Source organism: Schistocerca americana, chromosome 2 (assembly GCF_021461395.2).
Source record: "Schistocerca americana isolate TAMUIC-IGC-003095 chromosome 2, iqSchAmer2.1, whole genome shotgun sequence".
Taxonomy (NCBI): domain Eukaryota; kingdom Metazoa; phylum Arthropoda; class Insecta; order Orthoptera; family Acrididae; genus Schistocerca; species Schistocerca americana.
The window spans coordinates 306,659,088-306,685,713 of record NC_060120.1 but is presented as its reverse complement, the minus strand read 5'-3'; the positions used below and the strand labels follow the sequence as shown (position 1 = coordinate 306,685,713).

At 44.0% G+C, this 26,626-nt stretch overlaps 1 protein-coding gene across 1 annotated transcript in view; it reads left to right on the top strand.

Moving 5' to 3' along the window:
• Positions 1 to 23,867, top strand: part of LOC124595950 (15-hydroxyprostaglandin dehydrogenase [NAD(+)]-like) — a 70,256-nt gene extending 46,389 nt beyond the window's left edge. Inside the window, exons 6-7 of the mRNA XM_047134871.1 lie at positions 10,562 to 10,716; positions 22,023 to 23,867. Coding sequence (XP_046990827.1) covers positions 10,562 to 10,716; positions 22,023 to 22,140 — 273 coding nt within the window. The 3' untranslated portion in view covers positions 22,141 to 23,867. The remainder of the gene's footprint in view (positions 1 to 10,561; positions 10,717 to 22,022) is intronic.
• Positions 23,868 to 26,626: the final 2,759 nt, after the last annotated feature.

Sequence of the window (26,626 nt, the reverse complement as noted above, 5' to 3'; positions counted from 1 at the left end):
AACACAGTTCAACAAAATAAGCTGATGTTAATCCCACAACATGCCTGTCATCAAGGGCAAGCTATTCATCAGAGGCTTGGAAATCACTTATTTATCCTGCATCTACAGGCTACCATGCAAAGCAGATCGACAAAGCAGGCTGATACTTCTCCAAGACAACTTGCCTCTCATGCAGGGCAGCCTCCATGCTGTGGTCAAGAAACCCGTTTCCTGCCTCTGCCACGTAGTCTACCCTGTGAAGCAGGTTGTGGTAGAGTGCTATTGTTCCCACACAACATACCTGCTATGCAGGGGAGCCTATATACCAGTGGCTGGAAAAACACAGTTTTGCCCATAAATCTTCTCCTATTGGAGCTAGGAATTTATAAACCCTACAATACTAATACTCATAAGACTTGGTGTTTCTATTCCAAACTTGGCTGAAACCAATACAGAGGTTTGGGAGCTAATCCTTTTGTGTATATATACACTCCTGGAAATGGAAAAAAGAACACATTGACACCGGTGTGTCAGACCCACCATACTTGCTCCGGACACTGCGAGAGGGCTGTACAAGCAATGATCACACGCACGGCACAGCGGACACACCAGGAACCGCGGTGTTAGCCGTCGAATGGCGCTAGCTGCGCAGCATTTGTGCACCGCCGCCGTCAGTGTCAGCCAGTTTGCCGTGGCATACGGAGCTCCATCGCAGTCTTTAACACTGGTAGCATGCCGCGACAGCGTGGACGTGAACCGTATGTGCAGTTGACGGACTTTGAGCGAGGGCGTATAGTGGGCATGCGGGAGGCCGGGTGGACGTACCGCCGAATTGCTCAACACGTGGGGCGTGAGGTCTCCACAGTACATCGATGTTGTCGCCAGTGGTCGGCGGAAGGTGCACGTGCCCGTCGACCTGGGACCGGACCGCAGCGACGCACGGATGCACGCCAAGACCGTAGGATCCTATGCAGTGCCGTAGGGGACCGCACCGCCACTTCCCAGCAAATTAGGGACACTGTTGCTCCTGGGGTATCGGCGAGGACCATTCGCAACCGTCTCCATGAAGCTGGGCTACGGTCCCGCACACCGTTAGGCCGTCTTCCGCTCACGCCCCAACATCGTGCAGCCCGCCTCCAGTGGTGTCGCGACAGGCGTGAATGGGGGGACGAATGGAGACGTGTCGTCTTCAGCGATGAGAGTCGCTTCTGCCTTGGTGCCAATGATGGTCGTATGCGTGTTTGGCGCCGTGCAGGTGAGCGCCACAATCAGGACTGCATACGACCGAGGCACACAGGGCCAACACCCGGCATCATGGTGTGGGGAGCGATCTCCTACACTGGCCGTACACCACTGGTGATCGTCGAGGGGACACTGAATAGTGCACGGTACATCCAAACCGTCATCGAACCCATCGTTCTACCATTCCTAGATCGGCAAGGGAACGTGCTGTTCCAACAGGACAATGCACGTCCGCATGTATCCCGTGCCACCCAACGTGCTCTAGAAGGTGTAAATCAACTACCCTGGCCAGCAAGATCTCCGGATCTGTCCCCCATTGAGCATGTTTGGGACTGGATAAAGCGTCGTCTCACGCGACCTGCACGTCCAGCACGAACGCTGGTCCAACTGAGGCGCCAGGTGGAAATGGCATGGCAAGCCGTTCCACAGGACTACATCCAGCATCTCTACGATCGTCTCCATGGGAGAATAGCAGCCTGCATTGCTGCGAAAGGTGGATATACACTGTACTAGTGCCGACATTGTGCATGCTCTGTTGCCTGTGTCTATGTGCCTGTGGTTCTGTCAGTGTGATCATGTGATGTATCTGACCCCAGGAATGTGTCAATAAAGTTTCCCCTTCCTGGGATAATGAATTCACGGTGTTCTTATTTCAATTTCCAGGAGTGTATGTCCGTCTGTACACCAGGGCAAAAATGGCGGTCATACTGCACACCAAAGGGGCGAGATCACGTCCGCAGTCCCGTGATGCCCGTCAAGAATTGTTGAATCGCACAGGATGTGACAACAGTGCCAAAGGTTGTCAAGAATGTCTTCTTGTTGCTCATCGCGCTGTGAACTCTCGTTTTCGACCACTAAACGTGTGCGAATTAACGTCCCAAGGAAAGGAGTGGTTCCATTGACTCCATTTACTGTACTCCCTGAGGCCTATTCGTTTGGATTCTGAGCGGTGGTGTGTCTGAAATGTTTTCCTCGCCGACCCATATGAAAAACGCATGTTTTCAACGCTGAAAGTCGCGGTTCTGACCTCCACCGCGGAGATGTCAGAAGAATGGGTGAAATGTGCGTATGAGGACCTGTGATGACCTTTCCATTGTGTGACACGTACATGGTGACGTTGGGAAGAATAGTGGTGAAATCTGGTGCCAATGTGACGCCATTAATCCACTTTACACGTGACTGAACTTCTGAGCTGAGGCCTTTCTTTCGCAAGTGACGACACTTTGCTGCTTTTAGTGTCGTCGATCCCAAGGCTGCCGTTGCAGTGTGCCACATCTTTGCTCCATTGTAGAGGAAGGTTCTATGCACCTTTGAGCCAAATTTCGAATTTGTGCGTCGAAATGAGAGACAGTTAGGAGGTTTCGAAAAAGTAATTATTTAATGCTGTTGCGCAGTGTAGTTTTAAGAGATTATAGATGCACTTAAGTATAACATCCCCAATAAATCTGCCACGGCTACAGACAACGAAACAGGACATGCTTTTGACAACACAGGTAATAATCTGATAATAATTCACAGACTAAACAAATGCCAAAAACTCGACCTCTATGAAGAACTTGAAATTTTTATTGACAATACAAAACATGGGTAGAACACACCCAATGACAAAGCTGAGGTAGTGAGAATGAATTTCTTTACGAGTTTCTCAAATGAAATACACTGTGCACCATAACTTTCGCCACTCTCTAGTTTTGAATGGTCTAGATCATAAAACAATTCCCAAACCACCAAACTGAAATATAACGAATAAATGTGCTGAAATTGGGTTTGTAAGTTTTTTATTTTTCATATTTTTATTTCTTGTAATAATAATATTCGTAACAAAAACGGTTGTAAATAATCAAGCAATTATATTTTTGTTACCTCTATCTTTGATTCGCAATATAAGCTAGTAATGAATGCTCTCTGACTTACAAGATATTGTTTCTCTACAATATTTGTACTCTGTACACGTTATTAGGTCGTGTTTGTGTGGTATTTAAAAATGAAAAAGAGTATTTATGAAGAACCACAGGGCTAGTTTTGATATGGAATATGCTGTAAATAGCTTTATTATTGTTTAAAATATGTAATCCTAGTGCCATATTTCACCTTATTTGTGGCAAATGAAACTCAGAACAAACAAATCACTACATCCGGAAGACAAAACCTAATGATCTATCTCAAAATGAGGGTGTAAGCCCTCGAAACGCGTCGTGGGGGTATATAAAAAGTAACTGACAAAGTTAATTGTGTTTACTTATCTTTTATTGTCATGTATAGTTTGTTAACCACAGTGCAACAAGGACGACTTAAGAAAGCATGACTTCTTAAGCACCTCCGTCTAATAATTAGAATAACTTTATCTTCGCGACCCTTAGTGAGTGTACTAACATAATCCTAAATTTCTCACTTAAAGCTGAATCTTTGTAAGCAGGTTTTCGCGGAACTGTTTGCTTCTATCTTCAACCGTTTGCCATTTCAGGTTTTCAGGCTTCTCCATGATATACTCCCGTGCGTCAAAGAACCTATGAGCATTCGTTATCCCCCTATTTGATATCTTCAATATGCCCTGTTAATCTTTATTTGGTAATGCTATCGGACACTTGAACAGCACTCTAGCATGAATAGGTTGAGTGATTTGTAAGCATCGCTAAGGCAGAGCTGCAACGTGACTGTGCGTGGAACTGCATCCCAAACAATTATTCAATATTTTTCGACTTTTACAGCAATTGAGAGCAGACTAGGAGAGACTGCAAAGTAGGATAATATATTTTCCACCCAGAACTTTCCAAAATCATAACGTGTTCGCACAGCATAGTGTACGCTGTTGAGCTTGTTAAATTTCCCTGCATAGCAGTAGTGAGTGGAAATCAGAAATCTACTGTACGTATTTTATGTATTCTTAACACTGAACCAATTACCCTGCTATTCTGTCCAGTATTACGAGCTGTCCAAACTGGACCCCAGATATTCACTCTCGGTTCAAACGCTTGTCTCTGAAGAGGCACTTGGGAGACGAGCCGCCCACTAGCAGCTGCAATTTGGCACGAGCGTTGAGCACGTGCCAAGCTGACGTTTTGGCCGTTGCCCGTGAGCAGCAGCTACATGTGTGCCATCTGCAGGAAGTTCGGGCCATATCAGCGGGCGCCTAGCCACAAAGAGAATGCTATGTACGAGGAGCATTGCATAAGTAACCCAACACATTTTTCTTCTCTGCCAGTTCAGGTTAAAAAAAACGCGGAATTTGTTGTGGGACATCGTAGAATATTCTCGCTTCAGCCCCTATAGTTTCGTGAAGTTTCGATAGCTGGCGGCTCTACACGTAGCCTTCAAAACTACGTCTGTTCGGTGGTGCGTTCCAAGCTGTCACTGAGTTTTTTGGTGGGAAAACCAGAGCACTGCAGATATTTGTAGGCGCTTGCAGAATGTCTAAGGAGAGCTGGCAGTGAACGAAAGCACGGTGAGTCGTTGGGTGGGACGTCTGCCATCGCATTAAAGTCGCGCAAACCTGTTCGATCCCCGTGTGCCAGCCGGCCGCAAGTAACTGTGACTGCTGCAACATTGGAACGTGCGGACACTCTCTTTAGAGGTGATCGACGGATCACAATCGAACACCTCGCTGCACAACTATACATCTCTTGTCGTAGAGTTGACACACTCGTCCGCCGGTTGGGATACTCAAAGGTTTGTGCCTGCCGGTTCCTCGTCGACTAACAGACCATAAAGAGCAACGAAGGGGCATCTGCGAGGAATTGCTTGCGCGTTACGAGGCTCATCGTGGCAATTTTTTGTCCAACATCGTCACAGGCTATGAAACACGGCCTCACCACTTCGAATCGAAACAAAACAGCAATTCTCCACCGAAGAAAAACTTCGAAGCGACACCCTCGGCCGGTAAAGTCGCGCGACTATCTTGTGTGCCTCTGAAGGAGTTATTCTGTTCGATGCCCTCCCTCATGGTGTCACGATCAACTCTCAAGTATACTGTGCTACCCTCAGCAAACTGTAGAAACGACCTGAGCATGTTAGTCGCCACAATAATGCACACGAACTTCTCCTTCTCCACGGCCTTGCAAGGTTTCACACCAGTCAGTGCAACCGAGAGGAGCTCACAAAACGCCAGTGGACTGTTCTTCCTCATCCACTCTACAGCCCGGGTGTCGCACCTTGCGACTTTCATCTATTTAGTCCAATGAAGAATGCACTCTGCGGGAAGCAGTACGTGGGTGACGTTGAGGTCATTGATAAAGCAAGATGTTGGCTTCGACGTCGACCAGTAGAGTGGTTCCTTGCCAGTATAAAGGCCATCCCAGTATGGTTGCGTAAGGCCGTCGCATTAAACGGAGATTATGTTGAAAAATAGAGTTTTGTAGCTAAATGAGCGGTAAATAATATGGTGTACTGGAATCCCTCTTAAAACCATCCTGCTTCAAAAAAAAAAAAAGTGTTGAATTACTTATTCAACGCCCTTCATACAACACTACGACTTATCTTAGAAAACAGATTAAGGAAAGGCAACCCTATGTGTCTAGCATTTGTAGACTTAGAGAAAGCTTTTGACAATGTTGACTGGAATACTCTCTTTCAAATTCTGAAGGTGGCATGGGTAAAATACAGGGAGCGAAAGGCTATTTAAAATTTGTACAGAAACCAGATGGCAGTTATAAGGTTCGACGGGCATGAAAGGGAAGCAGTGGTTGGGAAAAGAGTGAGACAGCGTTGTAGCCTATCCCCGATGTTATTAAATCTGTATATCGACCAAGCAGTAAAGGAAACAAAAGAAAAATTCGGAGTAGGAATCCATGCAGAAAAAATAAAACTTTGAGGTTCGCCGATGACATTGTAATTCTGTCAGAGACAACAGAGGACCAGTCCATCCCGGTTGGTGAGTGGTCAGCGCGACAGAATGTCAATCCTAACGACCCGCTCAGGAACTGGGTGTTGTGTTTTGTTCTAATCATCAGCATTCCATCCCCATTGACACGCAAGTCGCCGAAGTGGCGTCAAATCGAAAGACTTGCACGCGGCGAAGGGTCTACCCGACGGAGGCCCTAGTCACACGACATTTACTTTTTTTTTTTTTTTTAGCTAAGGACCTAGAAAAGCAGCTGAACGGAATGCACAGTGTCTTGAAAGGAGGATATAAGATGAACATCAACAAAACCGAAACGAGGATAATGGAATGTAGTCGAATTAAATCGGGCGATGCTGAGGGTATTAGATTAGGAAATGAGACACTTAAAGTAGTAAAGGAGTTTTGCTATTTGGGGAGCAAAATAACTCATGATGGTCGAAGTAGAGAGAATATAAAATGTAGACTGGCAATGGCAAGGAAAGCGTTTCTGAAGAAGAGAAATTTGTTAACATCGAGTATTGATTTAAGTGTAAGGAAGTCGTTTCTGAAAGTATTTGTATGGAGTGTAGCCATGTATGGAAGTGAAACATGGACGATAAATAGTTTAGACAAGAAGAGAATAGAAGCTTTTGAAATGTGGTGCTACGGAAGAATGCTGAATATTAGATGGGTAGATCACATAACTAATGAGAAAGTACTGAAAAGAATTGGGGAAAAGAGATATTTGTGGCACAACTGGACTAGGAGAAGGGATCAGTTGGTAGGACATATTCTGATGCATCAAGGGATCACCAATTTAGTATTGGAGGGCAGCGTGGAGGGTAAAAATCGTAGAGGGAGACCAAGACATGAATACACTAAGCAGATTCAGAAGGATGTAGGTTGCAGTAGGTACTGGGAGATGAAGAAGCTTGCACAGGATGGAGTAGCATGGAGAGCTGCATCAAACCAGTCTCTGGACTGAAGAGCACAACAACAACAACAACAACAACAACATACAACACTGCACACACTGGCCACAATTCCTGATTTTGGCTTTATTCACCGACGTCGCATTCTGAGAAAGTGTGTAAACTCGCTCTACACTCACATCTGGGTAGACGAAATCTGTTATGTACGAGCTGAGAAGAGAAATCAGAGTACACAATTAGCATAAGTAAAGCACAGACGCTTTATTAATTAAGGAACAACTTATCGTTCGTTACTCTCCCCAGCTGTGCATTCACTATAACGCGTGGTTGTTTGATACTTGGTGACCGAATTGTTTCAAGTATACAGGGTGTTACAAAAAAGTACGGCCAAACTTTCAGTAAACATTCCTCACACACAAATAAAGAAACGATGTAATGTGGACATGTGTCCGGAAACGCTTACTTTCCATGTTAGAGCTCATTTTAGTACAGTATGTACTGTACTTCCTCGATTCACCGCCAGTTGGCCCAATTGAAGGAAAGTAATGTTGATTTCGGTGCTTGTGTTGACATGCGACTCATTGCTCTACACTACTAGCATCAAGCACATCAGTACGTAGCATCAACAGGTTAGTGTTCATCACTAACGTGGTTTTGCAGTCAGTGCAATGTTTACAAATGCGGAGTTGGCAGATGCCCATTTGATGTATGGATTAGCACGGGGCAATAGCCGTGGCGCGGTACGTTTATATCGAGACAGATTTCCAGAACGAAGGTGTCCCGACAGGAAGACATTCGAAGCAATTGATCGGCGTCTTAGGGAGCACGGAACATTCCAGCCTATGACTCGCGACTGGAGAAGACCTAGAACGACGAGGACACCTGCAATGGACGAGGCAGTTCTTCGTGCAGTTGACGATAACCCTAATGTCAGCGTCAGAGAAGTTGCTGCTGTACAAGGTAACGTTGACCACGTCACTGTATGGAGAGTGCTACGGGAGAACCAGTTGTTTCCGTACCATGTACAGCGTGTGCAGGCACTATCAGCAGCTGATTGGCCTCCACGGGCACACTTCTGCGAATGGTTCATCCAACAATGTGTCAATCCTCATTTCAGTGCAAATGTTCTCTTTACAGATGAGGCTTCATTCCAACGTGATCAAGTTGTAAATTTTCACAATCAACATGTGTGGGCTGACGAGAATCCACACAGATTTTCTGTGTACGTTTGGGCAGGCATTGTTGGTGATGTGTTGATTGGGCCCCATGTTCTTCCACCTGCGCTCAATGGAGCACGTTATCATGATTTCATACGGGATACTCTACCTGTGCTGCTAGAATATGTGCCTTTACAAGTACGACACAACATGTGGTTCATGCACGATGGAGCTCCTGCACATTTCAGTCGAAGTGTTCGTACGCTTCTCAACAACAGATTCGGTGACCGGTGGATTGGTAGAGGCGGACCAATTCCATGGCCTCTACGCTCCTGACCTCAACCCTCTTGACGTTCATTTATGGGGGCATTTGAAAGCTCTTGTCTACGCAACCCCGGTACTAAATCTAGAGGCTCTTCGTGCTCGTATTGTGGACGGCTGTGATACAATACGCCATTCTCCAGGGCTGCATCAGCGCATCAGGGATCCCATACTACGGAGGGTTGATGCATGTATCCTCGCTAACGGAGGTCATTTCGAACATTTCCTGTAACAAAGCGTTTGAAGTCACGCTGGTACGTTCTGTTGCTGTGTGTTTCCATTTCATGATTAATGTGATTTGAAGAGAAGTCATAAAATGAGCTCTAACATGGAAAGTAAACGTTTCCAGACACATGTCCACATAAGATATTTTCTTTCTTTGTGTGTGAGGAATGTTTCCTGAAAGTTTGGCCGTACCTTTTTGTAACGCCCTGTATAGGGGCCAACAAACAACCGTGTTGCGAAGTAACGGTGGTCTGACAAGTTCGTCTTATTGCTTCAGATGAGTAGGTACGTTTCAGCTAGGACAGTCTGTGATGAGATCACTGGGTCATGTCTCAAGTCAACCAGACTAACAAGACAGAACTACGTCTTTTTCAGAAGCGTTATTCCTACCATATGTGATGAGATGCCACTGGTTATTCGGCAGGTAATGTGGCTGCAAAATGATCGACCTCCAACTGTCTTGATACGATTGTACGGAACCGCATATTGACGGAGTGGTTGTGGGGTGAGGGGGGAGGGGGAGAGGGGGCGTGACACCTATTCCACGACCACCACGGTTATCAGATTCTACACCTCTTAGCTGTCTTCTGTGGGGACTATGACATCAGAGCAAGAACTTATTGAAAGGACTATTTCGCTGCGTATGGCAATCCTTACACTTTACAAACAGTGGTCATCAGCAGCTGCAGAATGAATTTTCACTCTGCAAGGGAGAGACGCAATGGCTGAACTAAAATTATGAGAGTTGGTCGCAAGCCGTGCTTCAGTAGCTCAGTCGGCAGAGCACTTGCCTGCGAAAGCCAAGGATTGTGGGTTGGATTTAAGTCCTGGCACACAGATTTAATCTGCCAGGAAGTTTCTTGGTGAGTAGTTGTTCCACTTTGCGACAGACCTAGGCATAGTATTTCGCCCCTCTCCGAGTCTTGTGCTTCCTCTTTAGTTCCACGTAGCCATTGCTTTCATTCCTGACACTGTCAGTTAGTTGGCATTTTTTTCTTCCTCTCTCTCTCTCTCTCTCTCTCTCTCTCACTTTACCAACCCTTCAATTTCTTATTTCTTGCTGTAGTAAGAATTGGCGCGACAGTATGACGTCTACCCAATTGCTCTTTCTTTTCCTTTTGGAATCAAGTTCATGGTATAAATTTAGAGCCTATGATCAGATGTAAATGTACTGCAGATTGTTTTGCACTCGTTGAGTTACTTAGCAATACGTGGAATGGACACTAATCACCGTTTTCCAATGATGACATCGCACGATGCAAACTGTTACACTCTGGAGACAAGTGCCACCTCGAAAAATTATCAAATTACCATCCTGTGGAACACGGTAAACGTTTGGGAGTGCATTACAACTGGGATTCCACACACAGTCCAAAGAAGCTTTGACACCAGCATTCAGAAAGGTCAACCCACACAGTGTCCAAACTACGCATTACCGACCAGGATTTACCCTCTAAAATTGACCAGTTTCCCATCTTACACAACACACCAAGTACTGAAAATGTTTTTTTCTGTGCGCACTCTATGTATACATTACGAATATTTTGTTTTTCTTACTCATCAGACTTCTGACTGTTTTGCTTCATCTTCTGATCAAATTTTTTCATCTCAGAGTGGCATGCACATCCAATGATTTGTTGTTGTGGATTCCCCTATAACTTTTGCCTCCCGCAGTTCCCAGTAATACGCTGGAGACTTCTCCCTCAGGCCTTCTCTTCCTACCCCTTCTCCTGTTTCCCACACACTCCCTTCCTCTCCTACTTTCCCAGTTCATCATTCACCCAGTTTATTGAATGACTTTGAGTGAAGGCAGGATGATAGCACCCCTCCACTGCCAGACTGCATGCAGTGGTGATATGCGAGATGTAGAGCAGAGTATGGTGTTGCAGGCCGTGATGCACTTGGAGAACACAGGAGTGTCTGTGGTGGCGCTGTGCCCTGGTGCTGCCGACACGCCGCTCACACACAACTCGGCCTTCAACTACCAGCATCCCTACCTCAAACCGTACATCGACCAAATTCTCAAGAGCATTCCCATCTGCAAGTAAGTAGCCATCCAGTCCGGTCGCACAGCCGCACTTGTCCATTGCTCTCGCCTCCTGTTGAGGGAGGTCGGGGGTCAGCCTGCAAGAATGGATGAAAGAAAATTTGAGCACAACAAATGATTTTTCGCCATGCTCTCACCATCAGCGTCATCCCCTTTCCTTCTCCCACCTTCCCAACGTCAACCCTTCCCCTCAAGGTTACCCTCTTCCCACTCCTCCTCTTTCTCCTCCCATGCAGAGTTCTCGTATTCCTGACAAACCTAACCCACTTGCGCAACTTGATAAATTCAAACTATCAGAAATAATCCACTTAAAATGGCAGAATTTGCATTCTGCATCTACTACCTTTTGAGAGATAGCTAACTTGTGCCACTTAAGAATGCAGTTCTTTGAGATTGTGTCAGGATGGCACCGTATCACCTCATATGGATCGAAGTCCTTCACCAAGTAAATGAAGGTACATGTTCCATATAAAGCAGCTTTGCGTCTTCAGAATGTGTTTTTGCAAACTCACAATGAAAACAGTAAATGTGGAACTTTGATAGGTCCAGTACACACTTTCCAACATAAACATGTTTCGTGAATTGTATCGCAATCTTTCCCATCTCCAGAGCCACAAATTTTTTGTGGAAGCTTGTGGCCCATTAAAAACTTGGCTTAGGTATTAAGGCGATTCATTATTTCGCTCACCTCTTCCTCTGTCCCAATAGCTGACTAATTTAATGCCGTGGTGTTTTCGAATTATCTTCATTATTTTTCCAAAAATCGTGTTGTTCACTAATTTATAAAAACATTTCACAAATGCACACTATACAGATTATCCTTTACCAGTGTTTAAATCTATGTATCACTTCAACCAGGGGGTCTGGCTGAACTGAATAAAATGAATGAATATAATCACTTTCATAGTCAAACTGAGACATTGCCATGTACATTTTGTCACCCAGCTTTGTCATCAACTTGTAGATGGGAACACGTCGCGGAAATAGATGCTCTGGACGCAGCAGAAAATCACTACGCTTGTCATGTATATCATTAGGATAGCCAAGCCTACCTTAAGACATATCCTACAACAGAATCGTCTAGACATCTGAAAAATCCATTCCATCAATTTCAGCATGAATCAGCCACCAAAACCCTCCAATCGGTTGAAATTTTTAACGTCAAAGTAAAGGATGGATGGTGATGTTGAACAAGTCACCCACTAATGGGCTATTTACCTTGGTGTGTCTATGAATACACTAAAAAATCCCCCATGAATCCTGCGCTCAAAGAGGAACAATATGTTGACATTGGTTAAAAGGTTGAATTCGATACATTTGATTTTGTGCGTTGCATGCCGCGATAACTCAGACGACAGTGTGACTGTAAGTAAGATCCAAACTGTATGTTGTAAGGCATTTGTTCTGAAACTGTTAAACACATCTGAAAGCAGGTGCACATCGGTGTCCAGGTAAATCTTGCGTATTCAACTGTGTCGGAGATAGAAAATTCCTGAGACACACACATTGGGTGCTCATGTTCTGCATCCATTATGGCATCATAGGGAAGTTTACTAGAGAATGTGGATATATCAGGTAACACAATTTCAAAGAGTCTTTATGCGAAACCAGATATTCTTGTGGGAAGATTTCTTTCTTTGTAACGTATCATATTTTTAACGGATTTTTCATGCTACTCTGCTACTGGAGCACCTCACAATATCATACCAACCTGCCCACACTAGCATATGGACACTGTAACGATACCATTCTTTGGGACAGCAAAGTTGCAATATATTGTAGCAATACACTTTATGGTAGGAAATCATAAGTCATCATGGATCTTGGAAATCTTTCATTTGCAAATAGATTGAAATGCTCTGAGAAGCAGGACTGGATCTTGATACCCAGCCGAATTCTGGATCCAGAGATGCAAGAACTTATCTCTAAGTGTACCAATCACTGTAAATGGTAATTCTATCCATCACATACCTGGTGCACTTAACTGTTGTGACTGTTAGGGCAGGTGAGAACGCCCTGTTGGTCGATGGAGGTGAATTACTATAACAAGCGCCTCTAGATAATGAGGTGAGTGTCAGTTCTAAATTTCAAAGTGACCTGGGTGTGGGCTCTGGCGTCTGTGATGAGTTTCTGGGTGACGAACCTGAAGCCCTAGATGAATTGCTGCATGCCAATTCTGAAGCCTAGTATAAATCAGATACAGACAATGGCATCCGTCCTGGGTTCTTGTCACAGAGGCCACAGCAGCAACTCATCATCCAAAATTCCTGAAAAATAAAAATAGATAAGTGTTGTGTATGCATATTTTCTTTAGGTAGTAACAACAATAACAGCACTGTTACTTATGGAGACATTCTTCATGGAGCAGTGACGTTTACCCTACAGGCTCATCCATTCCCATGCTCTCACACCCAATAAATGTTCTGTTTATAAGGTCACAGGCGCCTCATTCAGCAGCTATCCCCTCCCTCAGCAGAAACAGCTGATTTTCATCGTCATCTGTAATGCATGGAAAGAAACCTCAAATCATATTTATTACTTATCGGAATGCAATTCATAGCCTCTGGCTCTCGAATTGCAGTTACGCAGGTGGCAAGAGGTATGTATATGTGAGCTGTTGATATTCTCAAGGTCCATGTTGTGGACCATTTGTGAATATTACACGTCCACAAAGCTTTCTTAGAACCTTTTACATATGGTACACAATTATTGTACCTGCATGGTCGAAGGTTCTGAGCGCAGTGATCACGTCCACGTAAGTCATCCCAGAGCATTCCAGTTGATAATTACATGTTAATCGTAGGGCTGTTCTCCACATGTTGCATCACTTCAAATCTCTGAACGGTTTCTGCGACGCAACGTTTATGGAGACTTTTGTAACAACATGTCTCACATTTGTGAATGCAACATACCCTATATCTAATGTAATTACGTAGGCTTCCACGGCCAGAGTCAGTCGACATAAAAGTTTTCTGGATATGGTACCGCGTCTTAATGTATAGAACTGCTGCTGCTGTAGTTTTACACATTATGGCGCGGTTCCCTACCCAGAAAACTTTTATGTCGACATACCCTATATCCTTAAATATGAATTATCCACATTCACTGTAGAAACCTTGAGTATCAATACCAATGTTTGCACTTTGAGATATCATATTTAAACGCTTTGGAGCTGCTGCTAGACGTACACATTCATATGAGATTTTGTACAGTTCCTGTAAGCAATATCTATTTAACACACGGTCATTTAGTGTAACACATATCCTGCTGTATTTGATGTGAAGTTTCCTGAATGTTCGAGTTCTACAAAAACTTTGACGGGACCCAGTTTTACACATTGATTCTCGTTCACAATCTACACTCCTGGAAATGGAAAAAAGAACACATTGACACCGGTGTGTCAGACCCACCATACTTGCTCCGGACACTGCGAGAGGGCTGTACAAGCAATGATCACACGCACGGCACAGCGGACATACCAGGAACCGCGGTGTTGGCCGTCGAATGGCGCTAGCTGCGCAGCATTTGTGCACCGCCGCCGTCAGTGTCAGCCAGTTTGCCGTGGCATACGGAGCTCCATCGCAGTCTTTAACACTGGTAGCATGCCGCGACAGCGTGGACGTGAACCGTATATGCAGTTGACGGACTTTGAGCGAGGGCGTATAGTGGGCATGCGGGAGGCCGGGTGGACGCACCGCCGAATTGCTCAACACGTGGGGCGTGAGGTCTCCACAGTATATCGATGTTGTCGCCAGTGGTCGGCGGAAGGTGCACGTGCCCGTCGACCTGGGACCGGACCGCAGCGACGCACGGATGCACGCCAAGACCGTAGGATCCTACGCAGTGCCGTAGGGGACCGCACCGCCACTTCCCAGCAAATTAGGGACACTGTTGCTCCTGGGGTATCGGCGAGGACCATTCGCAACCGTCTCCATGAAGCTGGGCTACGGTCCCGCACACCGTTAGGCCGTCTTCCGCTCACGCCCCAACATCGTGCAGCCCGCCTCCAGTGGTGTCGCGACAGGCGTGAATGGAGGGACGAATGGAGACGTGTCGTCTTCAGCGATGAGAGTCGCTTCTGCCTTGGTGCCAATGATGGTCGTATGCGTGTTTGGCGCCGTGCAGGTGAGCGCCACAATCAGGACTGCATACGACCGAGGCACACAGGGCCAACACCCGGCATCATGGTGTGGGGAGCGATCTCCTACACTGGCCGTACACCACTGGTGATCGTCGAGGGGACACTGAATAGTGCACGGTACATCCAAACCGTCATCGAACCCATCGTTCTACCATTCCTAGACCGGCAAGGGAACTTGCTGTTCCAACAGGACAATGCACGTCCGCATGTATCCCGTGCCACCCAACGTGCTCTAGAAGGTGTAAGTCAACTACCCTGGCCAGCAAGATCTCCGGATCTGTCCCCCATTGAGCATGTTTGGGACTGGATGAAGCGTCGTCTCACGCGGTCTGCACGTCCAGCACGAACGCTGGTCCGACTGAGGCGCCAGGTGGAAATGGCATGGCAAGCCGTTCCACAGGACTACATCCAGCATCTCTCGATCGTCTCCATGGGAGAATAGCAGCCTGCATTGCTGCGAAAGGTGGATATACACTGTACTAGTGCCGACATTGTGCATGCTCTGTTGCCTGTGTCTATGTGCCTGTGGTTCTGTCAGTGTGATCATGTGATGTATCTGACCCCAGGAATGTGTCAATAAAGTTTCCCCTTCCTGGGACAATGAATTCACGGTGTTCTTATTTCAATTTCCAGGAGTGTATTATAAGAATGTGTGTTAACTTCTTAATTCCCATAGATTGAGCATGTATTCAAATTCCTGTTCTTTCAGTCAATCATATAAGAAAAGAAAAATCTTTTAGACATATCAAACAGCAAGCTATGTTATAACTCTATCTTGTTGTAAATTATCATATGAGCGCAACTCTGAATTAAAATAAACTTCGGCATTTGTTAGTTTACAATTGTTGAATCTGCTTGAATCATATTTCATGTTTGTCTTCCTGACAGGCTGCAGAGCGTCATGAATTCAGGCATTTCTATCTGGTTTCTGTTTTAATAGTCGACACTTTTCAGGAGGTAATCGGTAGTGTGGGGTATTCAAACAGTTCCCATAAATGGATATTAAAGGTAATTGAACTGCCCTACCCAATATGTTTAAAAGGCTTAAGCATTCCTCATAAATTACTGAAATGTGAAGAATTTTCAATACAGCGTTACCAATCACAAACTTTATATCTTGGGATGTAGGCATTGTTTGAATGTAAGCACTGCTATAAGTTGCACTTTGCACCAAGATGAATTCTCGTTTCACATTGACGATAACACCGTTCATGTCTTCAAAATATCCCACTAGTGGCCTAAGTGGTGTACATGGGAAGATGCTTTTTCCATCCTGGATTTTCTAAGCTATTCAGGTCCGAATTAGAAGTGGAAATATATGTTTTAAGGGTTAATGTGATCCCTACATTTCTCATATGACTGATTTCAGTACCATTCACTTCATATCTTATTTCCCGAAACACGAATCTGAAGGCATTATGTATAAGATATGATGCTACTGTTGGAGCCCCATCTGTTTTAACAAATGTTCCTTCCAAGCTTAGGAAACTGCTGCTTGGAATTTTTAAAGCACCCTCGGGCTGAATGAGAAACCTTATTCCGTCTTTGTTATTAAATGTTGTTGAAGCAAAGGACTGTGCAAGAAATATTCTTGTTACATAATCCTTTCATCATAGTCCACTGGGGTAATTATATTGAGTGATATCATCACATGTCTTCAGGCTTTGTCATTTAATGAGGCTGTAGTTATTCTGTGTTAGAACATTTTATTTTCGCTGTGTGGCGGTACACTAGTGGTTTTTGTATATCAGACTTACACTGTACCCCCTGCTGCTACAAGTCTAAACATATTATGATTTCTTAATCATAGAAGTCCGCATTATGTCCATATTAGTGTACAGTATTCAACTCGAGACTGTGTAATGTATGAGCAGTGACTGGAAGGTAGATGACATTGACTGGTGTCTCAACGAAATTATATCCTGGACCAACTGTCGGGCAGAATACATAAAATGTGTGAATCAATTTATAATTGAGATATGCATTTGTTGCAATATTGCATTTGATGCAAATCGTGTTATTCGGCAGTATCTCTACTAGGGGTCCTATAGAACTCTTCTGTCCAAAGTCTATTATCTCTTGTGATGTTCTTATTTCAGTTTTAAGTGTAATGATACTTGCATATATCTTGAACCCTTGTAGAATCTACACAAATCAAAAAAAGTTTTGCATCAGATGGCTCTGAGCACTATGGGACTTAACAGCTATGGTCATCAGTCCCCTAGAACTTAGAACTACTTAAACCTAACTAACCTAAGGACAGCACACAACACCCAGCCATCACGAGGCAGAGAAAATCCCTGACCCCGCCGGGAATCGAACCCGGGAACCCGGGCGTGGGAAGCGAGAACGCTACCGCACGACCACGAGATGCGGGCTGTTTTGCATCACCCCGGTTCCCAGAAGTCCTGAAGACAGACGTTGGCTGTGGATATTCTATCACAGGCACAGTCCCTTTGACTGTTCAGAGATGTCACTAAACCCGCCCAAAGATGTAAACAACCTTGCATGAGCAGCGCCTATTGCACGGAGGGGGTCCGACAGCCAATCAGTTCCAGCCATTCCACCAGGAAGGAAGTACATAGCTCCTGTTGCCTGTAGTTCAACCATGCCTAGACGGTAAATACCGTGGTTCGATCGCGTCCGCATTGTTACTTTGTGCCAGGAAGGGCACTCAACAAGGGAAGTGTCCAGGCGTCTCGGAGTGAACCAAAGCGATTCGGACATGGAGGAGATACAGAGAGACAGGAACTGTCGATGACATGCCTCGCTCAGGCCGGCCAAGGCTTACTGCTTCAGTGGGTGACCGCTACCTACGGATTACGTCGGAGACGTGTTTAGAGGCAATCCGGTCAGGCTGAATGCCTTAGACACACTGTCCAGCGAGAGCAGCAAGGTGGAGGTTCCCTGCTGTTTTGAGGTGGCATTATGTGGGGGCGACGTACGCCAATGGTAGTCATGGAAGGCGCCATAACGGCTGTACGATACGTGAATGCCACCGTCCGACCGATAGTGCATCCATATCGGTAGCATATTGGCAAGGCATTCGTCCTCATGGACAACAATTGGCGCCCCTATCGCGCACATCTTGTGAATGACTTCCTTCAGGATAACGACATCGCTCGACGAGAGTGGCCAGCATGCTCTCTAGACATGAACCCTATCGAGCATGCTTGGGATAGATTGAAAAGGGCTGTTTATGGACGACGTGACCCACCAACTACTCTGAGGGATCTACGCCGTTGAGGAGTGGGACAATCTGGACCAACAGTGCCTTGATGAACTTGTGGATAGTATGCCATGACGAATGCAGGCACGCTTCAATGCAAGAGGACGTGCTACTGGATATTAGAGGTACCGCTGTGTACAGCAATCTGGACCACCACCTCTGAAGATCTCGGTGTATGGTGGTCAACAACCAATGTGTGGTTTTCTTGAGCAATAAAAAGGACGGAAATGATGTTTATGTTGATCTCTATTCCAATTTTCTGTACAGGTTCCGGAATTCTCGGAACCGAGGTGATGCAAAACTTTTTTTGATGTGTATATGTTTAATTCATCGAAACTGTATGCATCATAGAGTGTCTGCACAGCTGTCTAGTTTACAGTTTGCTGATTTGATACTCAGAATGCTATTGTATGTCTCCAGACGATTCAATCTGACACTCCCAACTTCTTTGCTAAAATCAGATTGGGCAAAGTAATTTGTGCCTAGAACTGAAGTTTACCCTTTTAAATTCAGAGTGTATGACGTCATACCTAAAGCTCAACTAGTGAATGGAGGTGTGCTGATTGTTTTCTTATATATGGTTCTTCGTCTTCCTTTTTGCAGCTATCAGGAGGAACGTGAGATATATTTGTCAATCCATGTATGTACTGAAGTTCTGGTAGCATAAGAAATTGCAGAACACGTGACTGTTGGTACAGTAATAACTCAGTTATTCACGTGGCTTAAGTCTTCAAATGAATCGAAGTAGTAGACATTATTTCAGTTTTTAACATATGGGAAGCACTGAGTTCAGATCTTCCCAAAACATCCAAATTTACATTTCGACATTCCTTCGTTATTCTCATGATTTGGAGCAACAGTTTTCGTATAAACACTCAAAGAATGAGGACCTTCTTGACAAATTTAAGCACGTCGTTATTTGGAAGATATCTATTGGGTAGTATAGCTAGATGAGTTTTTTTGTCACTCAGAAGTAATGAAAAATCCCAATCCACGTCGGTATAGTTTCAAATAACTACATATCCCATCATCCCATTATGTCTTTTTTGTCTCCTCAAGCTGTTCTTGAGGGCTTTTTGCATTTTTCGCCGTCCAGGTGAATGACCCAACAGCTGGAAACCTTGCCACTGCGGGAATTATGAATGGAAGAATTCCAGATAATCTCATTTGAGGTATCTATGGGACCTGTGGCGTTTTAACAAGTCTTCTTCTTTTTATCTTATTCTTTTCTGTTTCAGACCACGTTTAGCTTCTAACAATAATGATTGAATGCATGATTTTAAACGCTCTTTCTCTCTCTTTCTAGTGGATGATGATCAACGTTCTAAGCTACCGGAAATTTATCTCAGCACCACGTTTAAGTTTGTCTTGTGTTGTTTTATCAATGGCAAATTCAACAATAAGTTTTCCGTTATCAGTATCTCTCCTTGCACATATTTGCTTACCTTTATCAGCTGAGAGTGGATCTGTAGCGTGACATACAGCTTGATCTTTATTTGTGGCACATGCAATGCCGCGTTCTCTGCACGCTTCAATGAATATATCAATTCCTTTATCACCAAAAGCTTGCCATTTTTTCAGCAATAGTTATATATATTGGAATCTGTAACTGTAGAAGTAGTTTGTCGAGAGTACTGTCACTACTGTGGTGTCAACGTTAGACACCACGCTAGAGGTTGCTATAATCGATAGCGGTCCAGCACTTGCAACCTCCCTGGATTCGCTGGCGCTTGCAGTGCCACCGTGTGGCAAGTACAGACTTGCAGATTGCACCGGCCAAGTCAGCTACAGGTCATGAACGAAGTCAGATTAGAATAGCCTTCAGCTCACTTGGTTCGCAGCCTCTAGTTCCCGCATGTATTATGCACGTAATACCAGAATTGAGTTATCTTGCTTGTTGTATAATCCAGTTAATGTTTGTTAATGAGTCATTTGTATTCAAGAAAGAGAGTTGTTATTAGTTATGTTACTCGAGTGCAGTAGCAGGGCAAGTTAAGTAAAAGTTATTTACTAAAGTATTCCAGTACTAATTATTATAGGATGTTCCAGATTCCTACAACCACCCCACACATGCTAGCCTCTATCATCCCACTGCAAATCCCAGGGGTACCGATCGAAAAGCATCCTGCATTTGTGTGAGGTCATGACATGTTGCCATCGACCTTCACATCAACTACCATGTATGACGCACTTCGGGGGTTTGCGAGCTTTGTTAGATACCACGTTTTTGACATTGACCCAATTGTTGTGTGATGAAGCTACAGAAACCATCAGACCACCACCTTGCTCACTAGACGTCTAGTTACATGCTCTTGAGAGACATGTCTGATTTGATGCTTGTATGTAGTTATTCCTGCTGTTTAATTGCCTCTGCTATCCTTTAGAATGTATGTTCTCAGATTTGTCTGCTGCACCTTGGATATTGTAATTATCTGTGTTGACCACTCTGGCAGCCATGACTTCTTGGATGCAGTCCTATATTTTGAAATACGTATCAAATAATCTCAAATTAAATTTCTGTTTGCACGGATCCTGCATTTCGATATGACTGTTTACAGTATCTAGAAGCTCAGTATAATGAATGTCAATTTAGTTCATATTTATTGTTTGGTGTATGGCTAATTTATTCGTGGACGAATGTCTGTCTATTTGTAAGACACACAAATTATTGAAACTCATCTGCACATGGATTCCTATCATTCTTTTGAAATGTTCCACGGTACTTGCTTCATAAGCGGAAATGTTGAATCGTGGTGTATGTCACATCACTCCGATGCTACCTTTAGATGTTTATTATAAAACCCACTCAGAACTCACATGCAGGAGGACAAGTGTTCTAATCCGCGTTTGGCCATCCAGATTTAGGTTTTCCATGATTTCTCCAAATCGCTTAAGGCAAATGCTGATATGATTCCATTGAAAGGGAATGGCCGATTTCCTTCCCCATCCTTCCTCAATACCACATTGTGCTCTGTCTCAAATGTCCTTACTGTCAATGGGACACTAAACTCTAATCCTCCCTTCTTTTTAAGTCCATCGCCTCTACAATTACCTTTCCCATCTTTGCTTTTTACAGACAAGTCCAAACAAATCTGGAATGTGTATCAGTGGACATTGATACGTTTGAAACCTTTATTTTCTCATGAATATTACTTCATATATGTAAGATCAGCTTTCCATAACTCTTTCAAACTTTATATCGTAACACACCTGTTCAGGACTGTTCAGCATGCTGGTCGGGGGCTTCTCAAACGACTATCTTCGTAATTATTCGATAACATGTTTTTCTTTGAGCTCTGAAATGACCGATACAATTTCGTTGATATGAGCAGTATTTCCTTTACATTATACAATACACAGTGTCCCCCAAGAAGCCTCGGCTGAATCAGTTAAAACTAAACTGTATCTGTGAAAGAGGACTAATTGGAAATGCTGTGTACTAATATATGTGAAATGGCATGTTAAGCACCTGATAATGAGTCTTAAGGACTCAAAATAGTCTTGCTTTTGTAGATGAGTGGCTTTCGTTTGTATCTTAGAAGTGGACAATCAGTCACAGATCGAACAAGCAGGTGTTATAGGTAAAGCTTAGATTACTGTAGCCAAGGTCTCACGTGGTTTGAATTTTGCATTGTGCAGTGTGATGATCATACGGTTTGCCTAAATAAAATAAAGCCGGCCTCTGTGACCGAACGGTTCTAGGCGCTTCAGTCTGGAACCGCGTGCTAAGGTCGCAAGTTCGAATCCTTCCTCGGGGATGGATGTGTGTGTTGTCCTTAGGTTAGTTAGGTTTAAGTAGTTCTAAGTTCTAGGGGACTGATGACCATAGATGTTAAGTCCCATAGTGCTCAGAGCCATTTGAACCAAATAAAATAATATGGAAAGCAGGAGCGAAGCAGCTGTGTGTAACTGGTGTCGTCGACGTGTTTGCAGGCCCGAGTTCATGGCAGAGGCGCTGCTGAGGGTGATCCGGGAGGCGAAGTCCGGCTCTGTGTGGCTGGCGGACGACGGTCTCATCGAGGAGGTGGTCTACCCTCCAAACCTGCAGTGAGGGCGCCCGCCGCCTGCTCCATTCTCTCAGGCCTTCCACTGAATCCAAGTTTGCACCAACACTGGCTGTGTACACACACACACACACACACACACACACACGCACACACACGCACGCACACACGCACACACACACACACACACACACACACACACACTGATTTTACGCGGCTCATACTGAAAGTCATCAGCCATCCAATGATTTTTTGGACAGAATACGTACATGAGCATAATCGACAGATTTTTCTGATACTTTTTAATGCCTTCCCAATTTCTCTGCATAAACTTTCCTAATTATTGTGTAAGTTCTAAAATCCTTCGTGTCTGAGGCCATTCTGGCTGCCAGAAGACAGTGTCACACTACTTTCTGGATGTCAGGTATTTCGTAGCGTCTGCCTTGCAGCCAGTTGTTCATGGGACCGAAAAGCTGGTAGACGGTAGGTGTCGACTCAGAAGGACCTAGCTTTGGAAAACTTTCACACTGTGGCACGATTATTGTCCCACTAGTTTGTTTACGTTAATTTGAGCTACGAACCACTTCCTGCACTGCACCGTGCCCTGCAGGCAGTCACAGGTGCTCGAGGACGACCTGGTCAGAAACAGTCTGAAAAGCTTCTAAGGATGTTGCGGGGTAGGTTGCGCAGAGAAATAATTGTGAAGAAAAAAATTCGATACGTTGTGCCGCGGTGGTCAAGGTCCGAACACTACAGAGATGTAAAAGTGTCCGTTTGCAGCTGACGATTGTACCGATCTGTCGAGGTCTGATCATATCGGCCACAATGCAACCCAGAAGACACTACCTCGCTTTTCTTTTTTTATGACGATTCCAAACGGTGCCATTCCCTAATCTGGCGTTTTGTTTCAGACTGGTAATAGCAGAGCCCGTTTTCTTCGCCAGTCTTATGACACGCCAAAAAATCGTCTCCTTAATCCCAATATCTCTGAAAAACAAGTTCATATGACAGTTCACGGAACTTGTCGTCTTTCATCAATAAACATGGGACCATAGGGGTAATAAATTTTCATTAGTCTGGGCTACGAACCACTTCCCGCACTCCCGAGCTACTGTCGCAATTTTCCAGTTTCATGGCCAGTGACGCAACTGTATCCTCAACTCGTCCCTCGCTCAGTGTACCCTGCAGGCAGTCACAGGTGCTCGAGGTCGACCTGGTCAGAAAAAGCCAGAAAAGCTTGTAAGGGTGTTGCAGGGTAGGTTGAGCAGAGAAATAATTGTGAAAACAAAATAATTCGATACGTTGTGCCGTTTCCGAGTTAATTAGCGTTAAAGTTAGCCAATCAGACCACAGCGCGCGCAGATTCAAGCGGCCCGCCAGGTACAATTACTGTCAGTTGTTTTCAAAGCGTAGATGATAGAGCTAGAGTCTGCTCGGCCTTTGGCGCGGGTTAGATTCTCACTACCGTCTCATGTCTAACTGTTGTATCATTGTCTTTTTCGATTTTAGGAAACCAAATGAAGAAGGCTTTTGGGGACAGTGTCTCTGGTAGGTCGCTTTAATTTGCACACACAACATCCTGATTGCCTAACTTCAGTGCTAGGTATCTTTGATACGGCGCACTTGTATCGATTTGTTTTCTTAACAGTTATTTCTCAGTACAAACTACTCTGTACACACAAACACACACACACACACACACACACACACACACACACAGCCCCACATCGGGGGGTTCGTGTTCTGTCCCTCGCATCACAAGTGTTCCCTCACACACATCCGCATGCTCGATCAACTTTCGATTATTATTCGGAGACCGCACCCCTACACCAATACTTGTATATGCTCATTGACATCTGAGGCGGATCTCAGCTGCTCGTTTTTCCTCTTTAACAAGCAGTTCAGGTACAGCACGGTGGCTAAACGAAACACTGATGTCGGCCATTTCGTAAACATAGCCTATGTTAACGTGAAAGAAGTTAATGACATACAGTGTGTGAGCGCAGAGTCTGAAGTCTGAAGATTATCATAACACAGTGGTTTTTATTTCGTTGTAAGAAATGTAGTTGCAGCAAACGGCTGCTTACGACTTTCAGTATGAGGCTCCAATGGAACCGTTATTAGTTCTGTATCTCAATGCAGAAACCGCAGCACAAATACCGATTCTAATTTGAAAAAGTAGCTGTCACTAACATTTGTTTTGTGTTACTTGTCGACTAAACACGCAAGAGTGTAGCAAATATTGTTTTGGTTTATAACATTGCGAAAACTATTATTAATTTTAGTGCCAAAGGTACATGTAGATTAGTTTCAATAAATAAATAAATAATACGGTGTATAGTAATAATACTAACGTTGTGAAAACTAGTATTAATTTTAGTGCCAAAGGTACATGTAGATTTGTTTCAACAAATAAATAAATAATACACTATATAGCAATAATACATGTCTAAATGTCTTTATCTCTACCCTTAGGTTACCCAATCAAATATAAACTAGTAAACCAATTAGCTAAATGTTGCGCAATCATGACCTATATGACTGCCTGAAGCGCTGTTTGTCGCCAGTTGAAGATATTGTCGATTGATATGATACTATTATAAGAGATTTCCAAAATTTTCAAGGTTTAGAGGCTAAATGGATGTTCCAACCGTACTTTTACATCATCTTCCTAAGGTAATTTCTTACAATCACATCCACACGCATTTTCTTCTCCGTAAATAGACGCTCGTTCCTATATCGCAAAAAAAAGCTTGTTTTTACGTTGAAGCGATCGCACCCGATATTTTCGGCGTATAAGCAACTATACGGTACCACAAATAATTCGAATGTTAAATGCTTGAAATAAATACTCGTAAGAGCGAAATTACAAATGAAATCTCACATCTTTGTATTAATCTGCTATCGAATTGATGGCAGAAAAAGAGCGATTTCCGGAAGCATCAGTTTGCTAGCAATTAGCAGACCGAGAACCCACAATCCCGTAACTTGTCTACTGCGAACACCAGGCAGATTGACTAGCGCCTCGGCAGCCTTTGTGATGGTGAACGCACCTGCAGGTCTGTCACTGATTAAGTTTTTTTCCCACTTAGAAAGGCTTTGGCTTGTAAATCGGTTACTAGCTGCTTTAAACACTGTTCTCTGTTCTTGCCTTCACACTTCACTTTCATTGCATACAACTGTTAACGTACGACTTCATACACATGGTAAGAAGAGGTGGTCTACTGTATGATGCAGCTGGTGTACTTCTTTGGGGTGTGTGAGGCTAACAAGTGGAGGGTTTGCTTTGCAAGGACGTTTGACGTTGAAAATAAAAAGACGTGTGTCAGTTGTTTGCTAGACACTCCCTAGTTTTTTAAAGAAATGGATGTCGAAGCTGACGAGGGAAAATAGTATTTTCAATGCTGTACATCGAAAAAACGTCGAAATGTATACGTTTTTTGTTAATATAACATAGGGTCCAAATTTAATATTGTTCGTGTTTACCGTTTTTGTGTTCGTGCTGTAGGTAGGGTACTCATCATTCTATGTGTCTAGCAGAGTGAGTTCGACGGTCGAGTGCTCCCCGGCACGATAGATTATTGTGACCGGTCAGAGGGCTGGTAGTCAGCTGCACGAAAAAATAAAAAAATAAAATAAATAAATAAATAGCGGTCTAGGCTGCTGTTTCTTGCTCGGTTCTTCCTCCATTCGATATTTTTTTCGATATATCTGATAATGTTCTGATAATCGGAATACATTTCTGTCTTTTTTTAAGTAAAACGTCCGGAAGTGTTATTAATAATTAAATAAGTATGTACAGTGTATTGACAGCTAATAATTAAATAAGTATGTACAGTGTATTGATAGCTATTTTCATCGTGATACATGGTGCAAAAATATATCCAAAGTATATTGTTGCGTAATCCAAAGTGACCGTCTATTCGTGAGCGTTCTCGCAGTGTGGTGAAACTTATAATGGAAACAGGCAAACATTAATATTTCTCTCACCATGTGCAACACACGAACGAAATCTCTCTGCATTGCCATGTTTTCTGGTACATTGTTCATGGAAAACATTTCTATTTCACACTGCTAAAAGTAGATCTGTCACATATTAATTTGGATGCTTACCAAGGATATAACAGTACATCTTGAAAGACAGGCGTGGACATTTGGTTAAGCCCCATCATGAAATTCGCTGCTTGCTATGACGTCGCATGATTTTGAAGTTGTGCGATGAAATTCTTTACCTGTTCGAAAAAGTAAATGTCACGCGACTGAAAAATAGAGGTACGTTTCGGTGATATCACTTTCACTGTGCCGGTCGGCTATCATCGTCCACGAAAGTCCTACGTAGCGCGTTATATACCACTATGAAAATAACTGTCAGTACATTACATGTACTTGATTATTAAGGAAAGAAAGGTATGCCCATTGTCAAAACACTATCAGATATACCGGAAAAAATACAGAATGAAAAAAGTCACCGCCAATAATCCAACATGGACCAGCAGTTTGGTAGTTTATTGCCTTGACCGCTCAACTTTCAAT